At 39.2% G+C, this 18,238-nt stretch overlaps 1 protein-coding gene across 6 annotated transcripts in view; it reads left to right on the top strand.

Moving 5' to 3' along the window:
• UBE2E1 (ubiquitin conjugating enzyme E2 E1) overlaps positions 1-18,238 on the top strand; it is a 46,457-nt gene that overhangs the window by 25,657 nt on the left and 2,562 nt on the right. For all 6 annotated transcript variants that reach the window (XM_065831050.2, XM_065831049.2, XM_065831048.2 and 3 more), the window contains one exon: positions 12,803-12,935. In XM_065831050.2, the coding sequence (XP_065687122.1) occupies positions 12,803-12,935 (133 nt within the window). The remainder of the gene's footprint in view (positions 1-12,802; positions 12,936-18,238) is intronic.

The raw sequence follows: 18,238 nt of genomic DNA, 5'->3' as shown, positions 1-18,238 counted from the left end.
CTCTCAAAAAGAATATTGGAGAAGTAGGTGGATTTTTGCAGGAGAGATGGAAATTATTATTAAAAAACAACAAAAAAAAAATCAAAACAAACACAAACAAAAGACAACTGGAGGAGTTCTTATATGAAGATACAGGGATTGTTTCCTTCAGAAAACAGACTGAATATTTATTTTCTTTATTTTTATTCTCTAGAGACAACAAATGAGAAGTTTATTTTCCTCTGTATTTTAATACAAGAACAAAGGCTTATGGAGTTGAGATTAAAAGATAGAGAAATCTAATGTATTTTAAAGAATTAAATTAGACACAGGGATTCCATGCTGTATTACATTGCTGAAGCCAGGAATTTAACAAGCTTCAAAAAGGCTCAGGCTTCTATGGAGGGCAAACACAGACAGAATTACTGCAGCTTATTGGTAATACCAATTTCAGAAGGGAAAGATGGTTGCCTGGTTTTGAGGCTCAGTCAGTTACTGCTGGGGATGATGTTAAGGTAGGGGAAAGCAGACGACCTGGAAGGAGCCTTCCAGTGCTCTTCTCTGCCCCATTTGACACTGGAAACCAGCCAGAGACAGGGCATTGGAATAAATGGATATCAGATCACATCCAGCCTGGTGATTTCCTATATTTCCTTTGATAAGCTAGTAGAGGAACAAAGTTCTGTGACAAGATTTGCGTTTGACTGGTGATCAAAGTCTTCCTGTTAATACTACTTCTGTTATACTGATGGGTGGACAGAACTTTATTTTAACATTGTTTTACAAAAGGAAACTGTGTTTAGAAAAAAATATTTTTAAGTCATGTTTCAAAAAGTTTTGTACGTTATGAAATACAAATACATATATATGTGAGAAAAATATCTTTAAGAGTGATTTCCCAAAGTATTTTTGACAATACATGTCTCAGAGAATTGAGGCTTAAAGCTGAAAATGAGCACATGCGTACTTCATTGTCTTACTCGGGTATTTAAGGTTGACTTTGCCTGATCAAATTTCAAGTTTGTGGTACCATTAACTCGTGTCTTGAATGTTAGGTGTGTGACTTGACTTGTAGTTTTACATATATTTATACAGAGTGAATTAAAAAATAGTTTTAGTATTGGTTAGTTTGCAACTCTGTTAATGATACTACCATTGGGATTATTTTTTTGTGTGATCTGTTTTACTCTTCTGTGACAAGACAAGCTCAGCAGAAAAGAACTATTTTCAGTTAGTTTGCCTTAACTGAAAAAAGAGAGTTGTCTTATAACTTTTAATTACGTTTTATTAAGAAACAAATATAAAACAAAAATGTAGTAAAGTCTGGTGTAATGATGTGTCATCTGCCTTTGGAATTTGTCTCTTCTTACTGATTTATTAGGAAGACTATTTGTGTGTATGCCAGAGGTTTTATTTACTGACCTTTCTGAACTGAGATCATCTTGACATAGAAACTCAAATGAAGAAGTATCTCTTAATTATCTTGTCTCAAAAGTTCAAGTGGGGTTGCCTAGACTGGCTGAGGAATTTTCTAACATAGTCTAAATATATTTACATTGTAAACGTATTGCTGTTTGACCATCTTTATTTCACTAAAGGGAATATTTGAAATGCCTTTTAGTGAGAAAATCGAAGAGGCTGAAGCTGTACTGACTGGAAACAAATATTTTTTCTTTGTTCTTCCTGTACTTTTCCCTACCTTCATACCCAAAATCCCTGCAATAGATTGCTAATGATAGATTTATTTCTCTTCTTATGTTGATGTGTATGTAAAATTACATCAGGCCTGTCAGTTCTTCCAGGTGTTTTGCCATACTACTGTATACTGTAATGCCAGTTTTGCATTTGTGTCTAATTGTAAGTAACACGTTCAGTTTTTCTTCAAAAAATTAATAGTGTAAAATTAGGTGGAACCTGTGTATCTGTGTCACTTTTTAAAGTTTTCTAGGCATGTCTCTTAGTTTCTGTTGCTATTACAGTTGCACCGGTGCAAAACTCTTAAAACACACCTAGGAACTCTCTTTTAATTTTGTTGCTCTTGCTTTAAGGTGTTACTTGTAGCAATGCTTGGGTTAAAAGGTTAGAAAATGTCAGGTGATGTCCCTGAAACACTGGCATGTGTCTGTGAGGTGCGCTTTCCTCCTTCTGTCCAATGAAATATAACAGAAAATGTCATGCTAGCGTTACAACCAGTTAAATTATTAACACTATACAATAAAGTAGTGCAAATTTTTACTAAATGCCACTAAAGATCTTTCTCCGTGAATGTCATGGGTTGCATGGGAATTTATGAAGAAAAATATGTCTTTTTTGTTGGAACTAGAAAATCCTAGGGAACATGGGAAGCCACCTTTTCAACTAATTACAGTGTAAACTTAGCATGATTTTGTTTTTTTCTTGCTTTTTTTTTTTCATGAAAGTGGAAGTTTGAAACCTAGTTTAACCTAAGAATGTCAGTGGTCAGCTGAAGGAGCCAGGTTTCCAAGCTGTGTGGGACTGGGAGCAGTTACGAGGTGGATGCCTGGACTACTTTGTGCTCTGTGGCTGTTCCTTCCTACCTCCCTGCCATGGGCCTCTGTCTGCAGAAGTGAACAGCCACCCATGGATGTCATCTTTCCAGATGATTAAATTGTTGCTAAGTCTTTTATTTTTGGTGGGAATAGGGGAGGAGCAGACGTGGATGCTGGCTTTTATGTGTGGAAATGTGGCATGCTTTTTATAAAAGGTGTAAGTGATATAATGGCCAAAGCTGAAACTTATTGCTTGGCACTTCATTGTCTTTAATGTTTCCTTACATTCAGGAGATACTTCCAGACAAAAATGTCATGAAGTGAAGGTATTGGAAAGTTTGAAAGTCAATGATGCGAATTTTTTTTTGCTTTGGGGGGGAAGTTACTTAATGTGAATTGCCAAATAGCATTCTAGAGAAAAAGGATAATTTGTGGAGGACTGTATCTGCCCCTTGAAGTTACTGCATGCAAGTTGGCCTCAAAACTGTATATACTATTTAAGAGCACTGCTTAGTCTTCTTGTGGTTCCTAATGTGGATTAAATTTAATGTTTCTAATACTATGAAAATAAACAAACAAAACCTAACACAGCTTTAGAAGACCACCACAAATTCCTGTTCAGGCTATCCTTATGCATGTGAAATTGCCATCAAGAAATCGAAAGCCTATTTTTGCTTTTAAATCCCTTGAAAGTTTGTTTTCTGGTTTTGTTTCCCCTGAGCTCTTGTCTTCATGTCAGCTTCAGAACAATAGTTAGGTAAGAAAATGCTACAATAAACGCTGGTTAGCTATTGTGACTGGCTCGTGTTTGCAACTATTATTAAGGAGAACAATTTGCAGTAGTATGTAAACAATTTTTAGTGACTGCTATGTAGTTGGCTGGCAGCTGTGCTGTATTACAGTGTAAGTAATCTTGTTTTACTCAAAAAATACTGAACTCGCATCTCAGGTAAAATTTCTAGTCTGTGCATGTTGAAGTTTCAAAACTCAAAGGTAGTGTTTTCAAATAACTTTTCTGCTAGGCAGCTTTGATATTTTAGAACTGTGAAAACTAGTAAAGAGATACTTTGGGTAGTACAGCATAACTGATAATATTTTGTTATTTTGAGTAACCAGATTTTGTTTTGATATTTGATGGTTTGTTCAATTTTGCTGTTATCTTCTGCAGTGAAATAGGTGAATTCAAATGCAGTGATCTTGATTTGTTCAGTGAATGTCAAGGAAAGGAATTTAATGTAAAGAATTTAACATAAATAAAGGAGAAGGGGAAGGAAGACATCCAGATTTTTTTTTTCTTTTTAGGTTTCATGTGTCATTAAGATACATCCTTCAAAACATAATATATTTAGATTAGCAACATAATTTAATCAGTATCAGCATTTGTATGCTGATGGGAAGCAATAGAAAGATGTGAAGCCAAGATAATGGGATGACCTGCTTCTCAAGTAATGTTGACTCTACCTATCCTTGATCTAATGGGGAAAGAGAGACTGTTGGTGTTGATTGCCCGATGGATTTGTTTTAATTTGTAGCATGTTTTTAGGGTGAGTTGGCTGGTAGGTGGTGGGGCAGGCAGACGAATCAGTTTCGCAGCATGAGGTACATGAGCAGATTTTTTTCTTTAGGTCATGTTCTCTCGAAAACTTAGTTGCCTATAAACCAGCAATCTCAAAATACTGGATCATCTGTTCTGAGTACAGACTTTAAACAGAATTCCTGTAGTTCAGTGCAAGAGAGATGGCAGTGAATCTCTAGTCTGGCAATGCATTGTCTGCCCTCTTTAAAATAGCCCTTTTCCTCTTCATGGAAGAAAACTACCTCGAGGAGACAGTTGGATGAAGACACAAGAACTGTGTCCTTGTGAGTCTGAGGAAGTTGGAGAGTCTTGTCTGCTTTCAATTTTCAGCATAGCAGGGGCTTCTTGCCAAGTGTTACACATAATTTTTCACTTTCTGGGGCCAGTTTTTCCAAGCTGGTTTGTAGCTGCTGTTGCCCTTTTGATCTAAGTTATTTAGCATATGCATTTTATGATCTACAGAATTACCAGTTATGATGAAATCAATAGGGCAAACTGATGATAATCAAGTGCAAGATAACCAGTCCAGTATGTTATCTCAGACAGGTAGTGTTACGACATAGGTGGGATCCTTTTTTATTTCTTTTTCTTTTCCTAATTGTGGACTTTTGAAGAGACAGAAGTCTCCAGAACACATCAGCACAAACTTAGCAGCTTTACAATTGATGTTCTACAGGGTGCCTAAATATTTATGATGTGCAGGGCTCTTTTTATCCATTTATCAAGACCACCTTTCATATTCCCACACTGATGCGGATAAGAGAGCAGATGGGTGTGGAGGACTGTCAGTCCCAGATAGATTCTGGAATGGCAAGTTAATTGTGGTGGATTTCCATTTTCTCTAGTGAATAAAACATGTTGGTTAGGGGAGAGCACTCTGATAATTTTAATGTAGCACAGTTCAGGCTGCTTAGGGGACATTATTGAACCATTTTATTGTCAGAAAGGGTGGTTTCTTTTCTATGTGTATAAGAAACTACCTTGTTCCAATATGTACATACCAAAGGGAAGTAAAGCTTCTGTTTTATGTCTTGAGTGGTACACCACATTTGAGATTAGTAACACAAGAATTTTTATCTTATTAGTAGTATTGATTCTCTTTTATTGTCTTTAAATACAAGGCTGGTGATTTGATGCTGGGCAACCACTTTCAGAGTATGTTTGCTATATAAAAGCATTGAAATTACAGTAACAAGTAGATTTACTAGTTATATTTCTATAACGACTTCCAAAGACCTGTTGGAATGTAAGGAGGCCCCAAGCAAATGTAGTTACAAAAATGCTGCATTTATGAAACTGCCTAGTTTAGCTAACCGATTGTAAATTGCGCATCTATGCCCTAAATAATAAATTTGGAAATGAGGTCTGATGATGTGGAGGAATTTCTGTCCCCACTTTGGCAGGTAATGGTCCAGTTGACCCATGGCAGGAAGGAAACTGATGTAGGAATAACACAAGGTTAAGTTGACAGAACACAATTTCTACCATCATATCTTCTTGTCATTTTAAATACACTGCTGCTAGTTGTTAGGCAAGTCAGATTCTCTTCTACTCTTTCCCAGTTTGTTTTATTTTTTCCTGTGCAGAGTAGTATTTAATGGGAGACGCAAGGTCAAATATAAGCCGGCACAGTTTAATTTATTTAATTTTTGGACACAGTGTCAAGCTATAACTATGAGGAGAAAAGGAAAGCAGATTTGCATACAGTGAAAATAATGTCATTGACTGCTTAGTTTGGCATTTTCTGTATTTGCATAGACTTGCAGAAACAGCCTCTCTGCTGTCATGTTGGACACTGAAAATGTTCCTACGTGTAGTAGGACAAATGTGCAGTGCTCTGAGGTGGAAGAGACTAGGAAGAAGCCACTGCAAAGGAAAATGGAAGCCCTTGAGAGCTGAGCAGCCTGGGTTTGCTTTCTGTTTTGGAACCACTGCTAAATTGATTCATTTCTCTTGAACCCTTTTATGAGGACTCACTCCTAAATGGAAGTGATTATTGTTAAACTAAATAGAGCTGCATCACACTCCTGAGAATACCCTAAGTCTCCTGACCTCCCTGTTAACTGAGATTTTATTTTAAATCTTTGAAGCCTGGTTTAAATATCAGACTCTGCAGTGAAACTATTCACAAGCATTGGCCTTTTCACCAAGTAGTTTAGTGGTAACTTCACAGTAATATTTTGCAGAGACTGAAATATTTCACGTGAAGGTCCTAAATTTGCAAGTACTCCTGAGCATTTCTCTTCCTGATGTAATTGAAAAGAGTGAGATCTTGGCAAGGATCAGGCTTTTTTAGTTGTTGTGTGATCTTGTTGCCAAGTATTTTTTATATAAACTGGAAAGCCTAGTCGTCTTTTATTTTTTTTTTCTCCCACAAAGAAATCCCCCTGAAGTCTCATAAATCCCTGCCTAACACCTTATCAGCTCCATTATCAGAGCTGTTTAGTTATTTAGTTCCTTTTTTAACCTCGTAAGAATGTAATTCGCTGCACTGTTTATCCTCCAGTTTAAGCTTTGTGCAATTTATGTGCGATTTTCAAACCTTCTCTCCCCAGTTTTATATTAGTCTGATACTTAAGGGAAAAGCTTTGGTAGATGCTAAACCAGAAATTTGGTGTGTGCTCTTCTTTGTTAGAAATGTGGTGGGATTTGTAAGATACTTACCCATATGCAATAATATTGTGACTGCCATTTTAAAGTTAAGACAGAAAATACAGTATCTTCAATGAGTTACAAGAAAAATAATAGTATTTACCACTTTGTGCTGGAAAACCATGTCCCTGAACATGCATTAGATGGAGAATTAAGTTTGGTTTTCGCAATTTTTATAGTTCAGATTGCTGTAGCAATATATAATGTTCCATCTTTGCTCACCTCTTATTTCCTTCCTTTGCTTCTTTCTTATGTTTTAATTAAAACCGGCTGCAATTCCTTCCCCTTGCTGTCTTTTCCCTCTGTCTCTGGTTGAGCTTGCAAGCATTTCACCTATGCCTGATCCATCATTTTTAGCTAATGTTAACATAGACGAGAACCTTGGCTGTGTATAAGGACAGTGGGCAAAAATGTCACTCTGATTCATGTAGTTATGTGGTAATTCAGTATGTTACCCTTAAATCTCCACAGTTGCCCAGGAGGGGTTGTGTTGTGGTTTTTTTGTTTTTCTTTCTTTTCCTTTTGTTTCCATGCTTTGACTAAAAATTGGAGGCAGAATATTACATCTCCAAGTGGGGATAAAGTGGCAACTATATGGATAGCCCAGGGTATCCTTTTAACTGCTTCTGTTTCGCCTGGTCGAATTTCTTCCTAATAACTCTGTAAAGTTTTAATGCTTATTTTACAATTGAAAAACCTGTGTAAGTTTTGTACACAAGTCTTGGCATTGCATTGCAGCATGCTTAACATAGTGGGATCCTGCCTGTGAACGGCGTGTCTCAGTGCTATAGTAATAAAAATATTTTAGTAGCTAAAGGATGTGTAAGAAGTGACAATTTATTTCTAAAATTAGAGCTATGCATTAATATGAAGTTTTTGAAGTGACGTTGTGGCCAAATGATTAGCTACTTTTCTGTTTGCTTGGTTTAAACTGTTCTTTGACATTCCCATTTTTAATACAGCTTGTTGAAGATCTGTAGAGTAAAATTTCTTTGAATGAGGGACTTTCTAAGTGTGTGTTTATCAATGGCTACTCTAGACTAGCTGTCCTGCTTCCTTGTAGACCCCACACCTGCCTCCCCCAGTGATCTAGGACTTCTGGGGTACTTTCGCAGTCTCTGCACCAGCTTCAGCCTAACGACGTAGGTGAGCAAGCTCAGCATGGACGCTCTTGGTGGACAACCAGCAAAAGCAGCGTTTTTAACCTGAGATCAGGAATGGAGTAGATTAGGAGGGAAAATCAAGGAGCACCAGAACTTCATGGGAGGAGGACATACTGCCTCCCTGTCAGCTACCCAGTCAACATTTCTAATGCATTTTGTGCGTGCAATCAAAAAGGAGGGGGGCAGGGGGTGAGGAGAAAAGAAAGGGTTAAAAAAAAGGAGACCTTTTAACAGTCAATTCAGTAGTTCTTAAAGCTGTGTAGTAAGGTGATGTGTATGTGACCAAGATGCAATTCCATGTTCAGTCATTCACTATTTTGTAGTACAAAATAAAACAACAGAAAATGGGATATTGCTATCAGTTTGTAATGGCAGAGCTTTTTGTTGGAGATGATTAGATTCTTTGCCACCTTGGAATTCCCAGGTGCCATTAGTATGTTGTTTGCTTTCTCATTTGAGTTATGTCCCTTGGCAAAGGTCATGTCTGTGGTGCTTTTGGAAATTTTATTTATTTTCCACAAGTGTGCAGCTTCAAAACAGCTTAGCTACTTGCATCAGACTCTTCCTGTTCAGGGCAAAATAGCCTCAAAAATAGTATCTAGGGATATGGAACAGCCAGAGTATGAGTTTGTGGTTTTGTTATACTTGCGGTTTTAACTGAAACATGTTGTAGTTTTTCATGAGGTATTATTTATTTCAGCTTACCATGAAATTGCCCTTCTTCTCACCACCCTGACAGATAGCTGTCTCTGGTATTTTTAAACCACCACGCCAAATTAGTTAGCTTTTAAAAGAAAGATGCACTTCTTTCGTATATCAGGGTATTGACCTAATGTCTGTAGCATCGACTAATTTGATACATTTATCACTACTGTGATCTGTTGTTGCATGTTTTCTATATTTCAAAGAAGAGGAACTAAAGCATTCATCAGGCTGTACCGTCACTAGCTTACATTATCATTTGGTCAACCAGAAAGGACCAGGTAGTTTCCAAATGTACTAGCAAGTTGACATAAACAGTGAGCTTTTTCTGAGTCATTCTCCTGGAAATCCCAGAGATTTTCTTACGTGATGGACACCAAAAAATCCTTCCTTCCCTTGATGGCATAGACATCCTTTGAGTGATTTACTCAGGGGTGCCCAGGCAGAGGAGAGAGCTGAGTTTGTGTCTGCAAAATATCAGAGTGGTATCACGTAATGCAGTGCTGTGGTGGAGGTTGTATCTTGCTGGCTTCATATGAAAAAGCCACAGGCTGACTGTTCTTGCAGACTATCTGTCATTTCAGCTTTTTCAAGACATGAAAAAGTGTGTGTTTGTGTCTCTTCTCCACAAACACTTAATCTCTGGGACAGAGTCCTGTGTTTACAATTGCTCAGTATTGCAGGGCATCTGAGTGTGCAACCAATTTACTTAGGCATCGTTCTGCTCCCCAGCCTCTTCTGCAGGCATTTCTAATTTGTTTTAAATTGAGAAGGAACACAGCACCTGCCAACGAAGGGAGCCAGAGCAAGATGAGGTTCTTCCAAAGCAACACAAGGCTGGTTGGGACTTGGCCGAGGCAGAACTTTGAGCTTGGTCTCACCCGTGCCAAGACTTTATCTCTGCCTTGCCTGTACTAGCAGGATTCAGATTGCTGCTTCTAGATTTGGAAAGGTAGATAGTTCTCAAATAAAAATTACACTTGGCACTGGGCATTATTGTCATAACATCCTCCCAAGGATAAGCCAGCAGCAACTTGAGAATGATCAGAAGCAGTTGTTACAGTGGGTGCAGCGCATCTTCACTGAGTATATCACTGTTTTTCCAGGGAAGAGAGATCTCAGTTGCAGTCTTGTAAGACACATGCTACCCAATCTGATAATGATGGGTTGGGACTTCTTCAGTTTTCTTTTGAATGTCATCTTTTAGTCTGCACTACCAGTCTTGCATTTCTTTCCTTGGAAGTGAAGAGGTTGTGGGCTATTGAGTTCAATACAGAATGCTGTTGCTCTCATATTCTTGTTTTGCAGTAGAAACAATTTCCAGGTAATTGGTTAAAATTGTCTTCCCAGTGGTCATGTTGGACAGCCTCAAAATGTTGCATTAGCAGATCTAGACACCTCATTTGAGCAGTGGTGGCACACATCAGACAAAGTGGCAGCTGTGCTTGTGAGCCTGGTATCAACGCATCAGTGAATTTCTTTTCAAAGCAGATAATTACATTCTTTGTTTAAAAATCCTTGCAATCTTTAACTTTTGACAATTTTCATATCTCCACCAAAAGTTAATGCTGCTGCACTGATGCTGTGGTCCAGTATTAGCACTTTTCTGTTAGGCACTACATTTTCTTGAGCTGCTTGATATTACCTGATCCTAATTTAAATCTGAGCAATATTGCACTCAGAAGCTGACTTGCCGTCTTCCTCTTTCAGTCTTTCCTTTATAAGAAATCAATGTTAATATGTAAAAATTGGTCATCTACAGCTATTTCACTCTGTTAATTGAATTATGAAAAGCTTCAAAGGTAAGCTTAGTACATCACTGTTAAAGCCTACTGATGTCTTGCAAAGATGTTGCACTTTTTTAATACAGAGGTTTAGCAATTTATTGCTTGCATGAGATGACAGCTCTAATTGGAAACCTAATAGGATACAGGAGATTTCTAAGACTATTACAAATAATAATACATTATTTTTTAGGTCTGTGGGATTTTTTTTTTGTTGATAGTCCTTTGGGTTGAAGCTGGAAATAAAATGCAAAACGTTGAAATATTTCTCATTGGTTCAGAGCGCTGTATTCAGTGCTAATTGCACATCACATTTCTTGAGTTCTGAAGTGCTCCCAGTTGGCAGTACTTGTGATATAAATTCCAACAGTAAATCGGTGCTAACAAAGCTCAAGTACCTGTTCCGTTCAGTAGCTCCATCTTTAGGGGAGGGAGGGGAGGATGATCACAGCGCAACTTGCAGCAATGACAGTGTGTCAGTAGGTTGCTAATACCTATATAAAGAGGCGATTCCTTGGAGTGGTGACTAAGGGTGCCCCAGAGAGCCCTTTGCAGAAAGTTTTCACAGTTAAGCTGATGTCTTTCAAGAAGTAGAGCTTCCAGTTGAAATATAGCGCTCTTCCAGTTTAGTGCACAAGTGGTAGCTGGAGAGCACTGAGTGCCCAAATATATAGACCTGCACAGGACAGGGACAAGTCATTAAGTGGGAGCGGGATGCCAGGAGCGCTCAGGATGGAATGGGTTTTACTTTAATTTAGTACCGATTCTGAGCTGCATGGGGTTTTGGGTTCTGAGGAGAGAAATCTTTCCCTGGTGGCTGGTTCCTCGCTTTGCAGAGAACCCATCTCCCTTTACTACCTTCTTACATGCTTTGCTTCCCCAGGAGCATGCTTTCAGCTATAGCTCCACTATTGTTGAACTATTTAGCACCAACATGCTGTGAATTTTTATTTTTAGTTTAATCTGAAAATAAAATTTTACATTTAATAACAAAACTAGCTCCCTTTCTCTCCCCTGATTCCCCTGCTGTCAAGAATACATTCACCAGTACTACAAAGAGCACGGGAAAAAAAAAACATGTCTCTGAAGACTGTTGTTACATGGAGAATTTATATATTTGTAACTGTATTTCTATTTGTAACACTGTTACTAACACCTAGCAATTACCCTGGCTCCCTTCACATTAATCAAATTCATCTTGTCATGGATATATTGAATTTATTGGGTTGCTTTCCCTGTCAAGTAATACTGCTCCATGATTGTTATAATATGAAAAGAGCCTTTTTTTATATACTTCTGCCTTATATTAGCCTTGTTAAGAGAAGAAGGGGAAAAAGAGCAAGGCTGGTTTTCATTGTATTAGGGATGTAAAAACCCAGCCCCTTTCAGAACAAGGGGAGAAGAGATTTCCAAAGTCGTAGCACATCCATGATGGAAAAAGCTGCGTCAGCACCTCCCTTTATGCAAAAGGAGTTTTCAACTCTGGCATCTTGCAGATAAAATACTACCATAGCAGCACAGAAAGAGGTAGCAATGGAGTCCTAAACCCTTAATGGCTTTATACGTTGAGCTGTACTTAGAAATACTCAGTGACATATGGCACACTGCAGAATACAGTGTCTGAGGATCTCGGCAAAACTGATTTTCAATGAGCAGATATTTGTGTTCTGCAGCACCTTTAGTTTGTACTGCTCTTGGTCAGCTGCTGGCAAGTTAGGGAGAATCTAGAATTAGACAAAGCTGGTTTGAGAAGGCACTGCTTTAATTTGACACAGTGATTTTAATTCCCCTTAAAAAAAAAATTCCACAACGCAAATAATATCAGTGGGTTCAGTTCATGTGGATTCATTTTAGAAAAATGATAAAAGTATAGGAAGTTTTGATATTTAAGAGTGTCGTCATGTATTTAGCTTCCTTCAATTATACCATGAACCTTGATTTAGCAATAATACAGGACTACATTTTATATTTAAAGAACACACAGGGTTAATAAAATCAACGTAACTCCTTAATTTATTTAGTATGGTCTTTGGCATGGTATAGTGTTATTAAGGCTGAGCTAGAAGAACCATTTCTGAAATACAGTAGGAATTTGTTCTTTGAAACTTACATTTTCTGTTGTGTTGAGATTGTGTAACATGCTCAGGAGCAGTTCTGGGCAATGCTGCTCTTATAAATGTCAGCAGAGAGAAGTTGAAAACCTTACCCCACCTCTAGTTTCTCAGCTTTGCTAAGCAGTCTGTAACACTGATAAAACTGGGTAAGATCTCTGAGATTTTGGAAGCATTCAATTTGTTTTTAATCCCTGTCTTTACTTCAGGTGGTGTATGAAGTGTAACACTGAAAACTTTCTTCCATATCATACTTGAAGAAGCTAAGAAGTCATTTTTATTTCAACTGTGGTAATATTCCTAAACCATTTTTTTTCCCTCTTAGCGCTGGCCCCAAAGGTGATAACATCTATGAATGGAGATCAACCATTCTAGGACCTCCAGGTTCAGTCTACGAGGGAGGCGTTTTCTTCCTTGACATCACATTTACACCAGAATATCCTTTCAAGCCTCCAAAGGTAAGAGACCTGTAGCTGATGTCTTAAATCATGGAACACAGCCCATTTGAAAGCTGTTCTCTTTGAGAACAAGCTTGGGCTCCTTTCAGACATAACATTAGTTTCTATTAGCTAATGTTTACAGCTTTTCCAGTCCTCTTGCTTGCTATTTTACAGCTTGTTTTCTTTTACCCTGCTTCTGTTTATAAGAGGTCCTAAGCAATTACTGTGAGCATCCAGACAGGGCTCAGAAACTGAAAAGTAAATAAACTTGGGGAGAGGAGAAAGGATACAAATACTTGCTTCTCAAACCACTCAGTTACCATAAGCATAACAGTTTTGTGTGTTTTGGCCACTAAACTGGTATTTAATTTTTCAGTTTTTTTGGGTACTTGTGTTGTTCACCTACTTGTACACTAACAAGCAGTTTTTGTAGGTGTGTTTTATTTGTGAAGCTCTTGTATTCCCTTGTTGTTGTGTTCCAATGCTACAAGGCAAATATGAGCACAAGTGAATGTTATCTTGTGGTTCACATACTTGGCCAGAGGAAGAGTGTTGGCTTACAAGAAGAGGTGGTTGCATATACATTTCATGTTTTACTTGTATCTGAAGGCATTGATGTGCCTGTTTAACTTTATATACTTCAAGTAATTGCATTGATGAAATAAATACCAGTGACTGACCCATCTTCAGACTTTGGGCTAGTCTGCAGAAGAAATGACTTGCTGCCATAGTTCAGGCCATGAATCCCTCTCACCAGAGACAGTGCTAACTGGTCACACCAGACAAATTAATACGCTTCCCTAATTAAAGAAACTGTTTGGCTGTTCTTGCTAGCATAACTGCAGGGTTTCTGGTAGTATCAACAGAACCTTAAATACTACCCCTAAACTAGGACTCCAATTCACAAGCACCATGGTCTACCTTGGGACATCTCTAGTGATTTCCTGCTGACGCCTGTCCATCCCTCTTTGGCAGCATAGATGCTTCTCATGTGTTTTGTGTTAAAATTTCGTTCACTTCAGAATAGTTTTTCATTATTTTGGTTTAATTAGTTTGCATTGGACAATTTATTGTCCTACTGACTACGTGCTGTATCTCATGCAATAAGCCAAATAAGCATTTGAAGAGGGAGCTTTCACCTTGTGGTGTGTGCTTTGCTACACCTTTGTGTTCTGTGCTACAGGTCAGAAGCATTTATTGTTCCAGGCTTATCCAACCTGGTGCCTTATGAGACCATATAATAACTACCAGTGGTATTGAGACAGCCCAATATGCCAAGTTCTGTGACACAGAACCAAAGATACAGTTTTTTTGTTCCATCTCAGCCATGCTTACCATTCTGCAGTTCTGACAGGGATCTCTTTGTCTTTCGATCTAAACCCTGACCCAGATGAAAAAAGGGATGGGATTAAGAAAAACAGGCACCACTTAGTGAGGTCTTAAAAGACTAGTTTAGTGGAGTTTCAGTGTATTGTGGCAGAGTTGCATTTAAATGGAGTCTTTCATCTAGCAGAGTCCAAGTTGGTTTACAAATCACATCTATGTATGGAAACAAAATACATGTAGCTTAAAGCACAGTAAGATGGGAAACAGAAGAAAGCACAGCAGTGATCTAATAGAACTTGTGCTGACTGGATATTTCAGGTTGAAATGAATAACCTTTCTTTTGTTGAGAACCACAGACTCTTATAGCATCTCCTGTGTTAACACCTATGCTAGTGTTAATCGATGATAGTGTGGGAAATATAATTACATTGCTCCTGCTTTATTCCTGCTAATTTGTTCATTTCAGATTACCCAACTGCTTGCAGTGACTGATAAATATTGTTTGTGGGTAATCTAGAAGTGGTAGGGCTGATGTAATTATCATAGCCTTCCTGTATGTGTCTTTTAGGGCAAGAAATAAAGAAACAGCTAGTTGAAACAAAACCTGGTGTGTCATCTTGATGATAAGCGCTAGTAGAACAGCAGAATGGTTGAAGGCTGTTTCAAAAGTCTTGACCTCTGAAAAGATTAAGCTGTCTAGAGTGAAGGGACTAGTTTCCCTTCAATCTTCCTTGGTAAGCCTTGCAAGAGTGGTGGAAGAAATCCTCAACTGCCTCTTTGAGTCCTCTGTAATTCTCACAAGGACGGTCCCTGCTGTGGGCTCTCCTGTGGTGAAGTGCCTATAGCAGTACACATTTCATAAGTTGAAAATGAAATGTCATTAAAGGATTTACCTTCTTAAATAAAGTGGTGAAACTGGTCCTCCTGGCTGGTTTCCAAGCCCTTGGGAATATGTGTGAGAGAAGATGTTGAGGCACAGCCACTATTGGCAGATGCCATGTGGCTGACGAGTGTCCTGGAGATGTGTGATGAAGGACATAGAGGTTGAAGCCTTTGAGGACTCGGTCTGGCTCCAGGTGAGGGTTTGATTCAGTATGTTGGAGCAAACATTTTGGGGGAGGATGTTGCTATAGGAGAGCCAGAGGGCTGGGCTGGAAGTGGTATTAATGGATTCGTGGGAGGGTATGAAGAGGGACTGCACTACAGTACTTGAGGCTGGAGAAATTGAAGGTCTTAAATTTTCACTTGGAAATGCATTGCACAGTACAAGGAACTGTAGTGGGAGAAATCTGATACAGGGGCAGATACTCTCTCCTGTCCTCAATATGTGTAATGGAGTTCTTTTGCATTTATTGAGCATTCTGTACAACACTTTGAAGATGATAGTGCTCATCTGTTCTCTGCTTTTATGTTTTCTCATTTTGTGTGGTATTCTGCTTTTGCCTTTGTTTCAGATAGCGATTGAGTCAGGCACATGCTGGGTGGGCCTGAATTCAGGAGAATCCAATAAACAAATATAATTACAATGTAAGAGTTCAGTACTTACTCCTCCAGATTATTGCTGTTCTTTTGTAGTATTACAATGGATGTTTTCCCAAGAGTTGTGTTATAGTTGGGTTAGATTTCATTTATTGAGGTGAAAACAGTAGCTTGTGTTGACCTGGTGTGTACTTTGATCATTTGTATTAATAACCTCTAACCACTTCCTTCCCCCCATTCCCATTTTGCTGCTTGTGTAAATTAACCTCTGCTATCACTTCAGGGTAAGGTTGAGATTAGCTTCTTTTATGTCTTTTCAAAAGCCATGCTTAACTCTGTGTAGTTACTGCATTTATGTAATCTCGGGTGGTACATTTCCAAAGGATTGTTCGGTTACAGTATATTTTTCTGCTGTTCCACATGCTGTTCTCTTGACCCTGAATACATTATTCTACCTTCCAAGTAACTAAGTTTTTCTTGATTTTGGTCTGAATCTGCTAGCTTTATTAATTTATTTATTCTCTTTAAGGTGTAGTGAACATTTACTTTCAATATTTTTGTTTTCAACTTGGGTCTGCAATCCCTTCCCCTCTCCCAGCTTCATTTGGGTTCCCTGCATGACCTGCTTTTGTACCATCAGCAAAAACTGTAAATGGCAAACAGCTGGACTACATGTGTCTAACACCATCCCAGTTCTGACTTGCTGCTTAAGTGAAAACAAATTTAGATTTTTCTCACAGTGATTTGGTTAAATAGAGCTCCTCTAATTGGAGAAAACTACTTTTGGTGCCATGGGTATAACCCTCAAGGATTGTATCTTAAGGCTTGTTAAAGAAACAGGCTGTTCTGCAAATACATGGGAGTCTTCTTTCTCTTTTTCACTTCCTTCCCAAGTAATAATTTAAAAGTACATCTTATTTTTAGGGGCAAACATGATTTGTGCTTTGTTATCAGTTATTAGTCGACTGGAATGAGAAACTGCCTACAGAGGTTGATTTCTGCAGTATTGAGTAGTTAGCTTTTGTGCTCAGCATCAGTATTAACAACTTTCTGTCTTTACAAATTAGAACTCTTGACCTTTCTGTTAATTTGGTCCTTATTGTATCAACTTGGAAATACTCCACACTTCCCCTTCTGGAAGTGTTTAATCTGTTAAAATTATTACCTCGCCTACCCCTAAGAAGCCTTGGCAGGAGACCAAAGCTGCAGGTCAAATAGAGAAACACTGAGCAAGCAGTGTGCGGGCTGAGGGCTGCTCGGGAATCAAAAGCAGAGCCACTGCCAGCAACTGCAAGTGCCACAAACTTCTCTGTTTTGCCTTGGGTTGGGGCAGGTACCGCAGTCAGGTCTGCCCTCTGCTCAGGCTGGTGTGCGTGGAATGCAGGAAGTCATTGCCACGCTTCTTCTGAGGGTTGGATGATCCAGGAAACAAACATCATTTTTATTTCTCACCTATTGTGCCTCCCAGGTAGACAGCAGCAGAGGGTCTTGGTTTCGGACTTGCAGCTTGTTGCAGAAGGTGTGGGAGGGGGACACACACCTCTCCTCTCTTGCAGGCATTTTGCTATTCCCACCCATAGTGTGTGAAAGTGTAGGGTTTGGGGTTTTTTGTTTGTTTGCTTCCTATTTTAATCTAAAATCCAAGCAGTTTACAAGGAACAAAGTAGAAGAGTCTCCCCAGGCATGCAGTGTGGGTGTCTCCTGTGTAGCAAGTAACTGCTTTTAAAGCAAGTCCAAAAATGGCCAGCGCACTCTGTACATCAGGAGCGTTACTGGGAATGCCGCAGGGATGCGGTGCAAGGGGACACACTAGGCACCAGGGCTTTGTCGCTGTGTCATCCCACCCCTGAGCCTACAAGAGGGAGGGTCACAGGCAAAAGTTTTGCATCAGAAAGACTGTAAGAAAAATGAGGGTAAACCAGCAAGTTTTACGTGTGGGCTGGTCTAATCTCCAAAGAAAGCACTAGTGTGTTCTTTGTACCACATGCTTACCGAGTGTGTTTTACAAATACCCTCGTGACCTATAAACAGACAATAAAATTTGTGGGTGTGGATAGCTGACAAATTCTGAGGATTTAGGGCATGAACCCGCCAACCTTTATTCATGTGGTTAGTCCTAATTCAGGCTGCTGCTGTTCATCCAGTGGGTCAGGGTAAGGCCCTTCTCCAGGTTGCATTGTATTATCCTGAAAACGGCTCGTGGTGCTTTAGTTTCCCTTTCAGATAACTTTTGTGTTGAGCTGCCCTGCTGGTTCACATCTCTCAAATCTCAAAATAATAAAATCCAACCGACTTCCCTGATGGCTGAGCCCTTAGAAGTGACTGGAGTTGTGGTTACGAGTGCCCCGGCTTGTCTGGGGGATTTTCTGTGTCCTCCGCAGCCCGGCAGGAGCAAAATGCCGGTGTTAAAGCCGCGGGCCCCTTTGCTGATGTGAGCAAAAAGACAACAGGTGGGGGTGTCGGAGACTTCCCCCGGCAGCCCGGCCGTTCGCAGCGGGGCGGCCTGTGAGGCGGCG

Source organism: Patagioenas fasciata, chromosome 2, assembly GCF_037038585.1.
Source record: "Patagioenas fasciata isolate bPatFas1 chromosome 2, bPatFas1.hap1, whole genome shotgun sequence".
In the NCBI taxonomy this organism is placed as follows: Eukaryota; Metazoa; Chordata; class Aves; order Columbiformes; family Columbidae; genus Patagioenas; species Patagioenas fasciata.
This window is presented reverse-complemented; position numbering and strand designations above follow the sequence as displayed.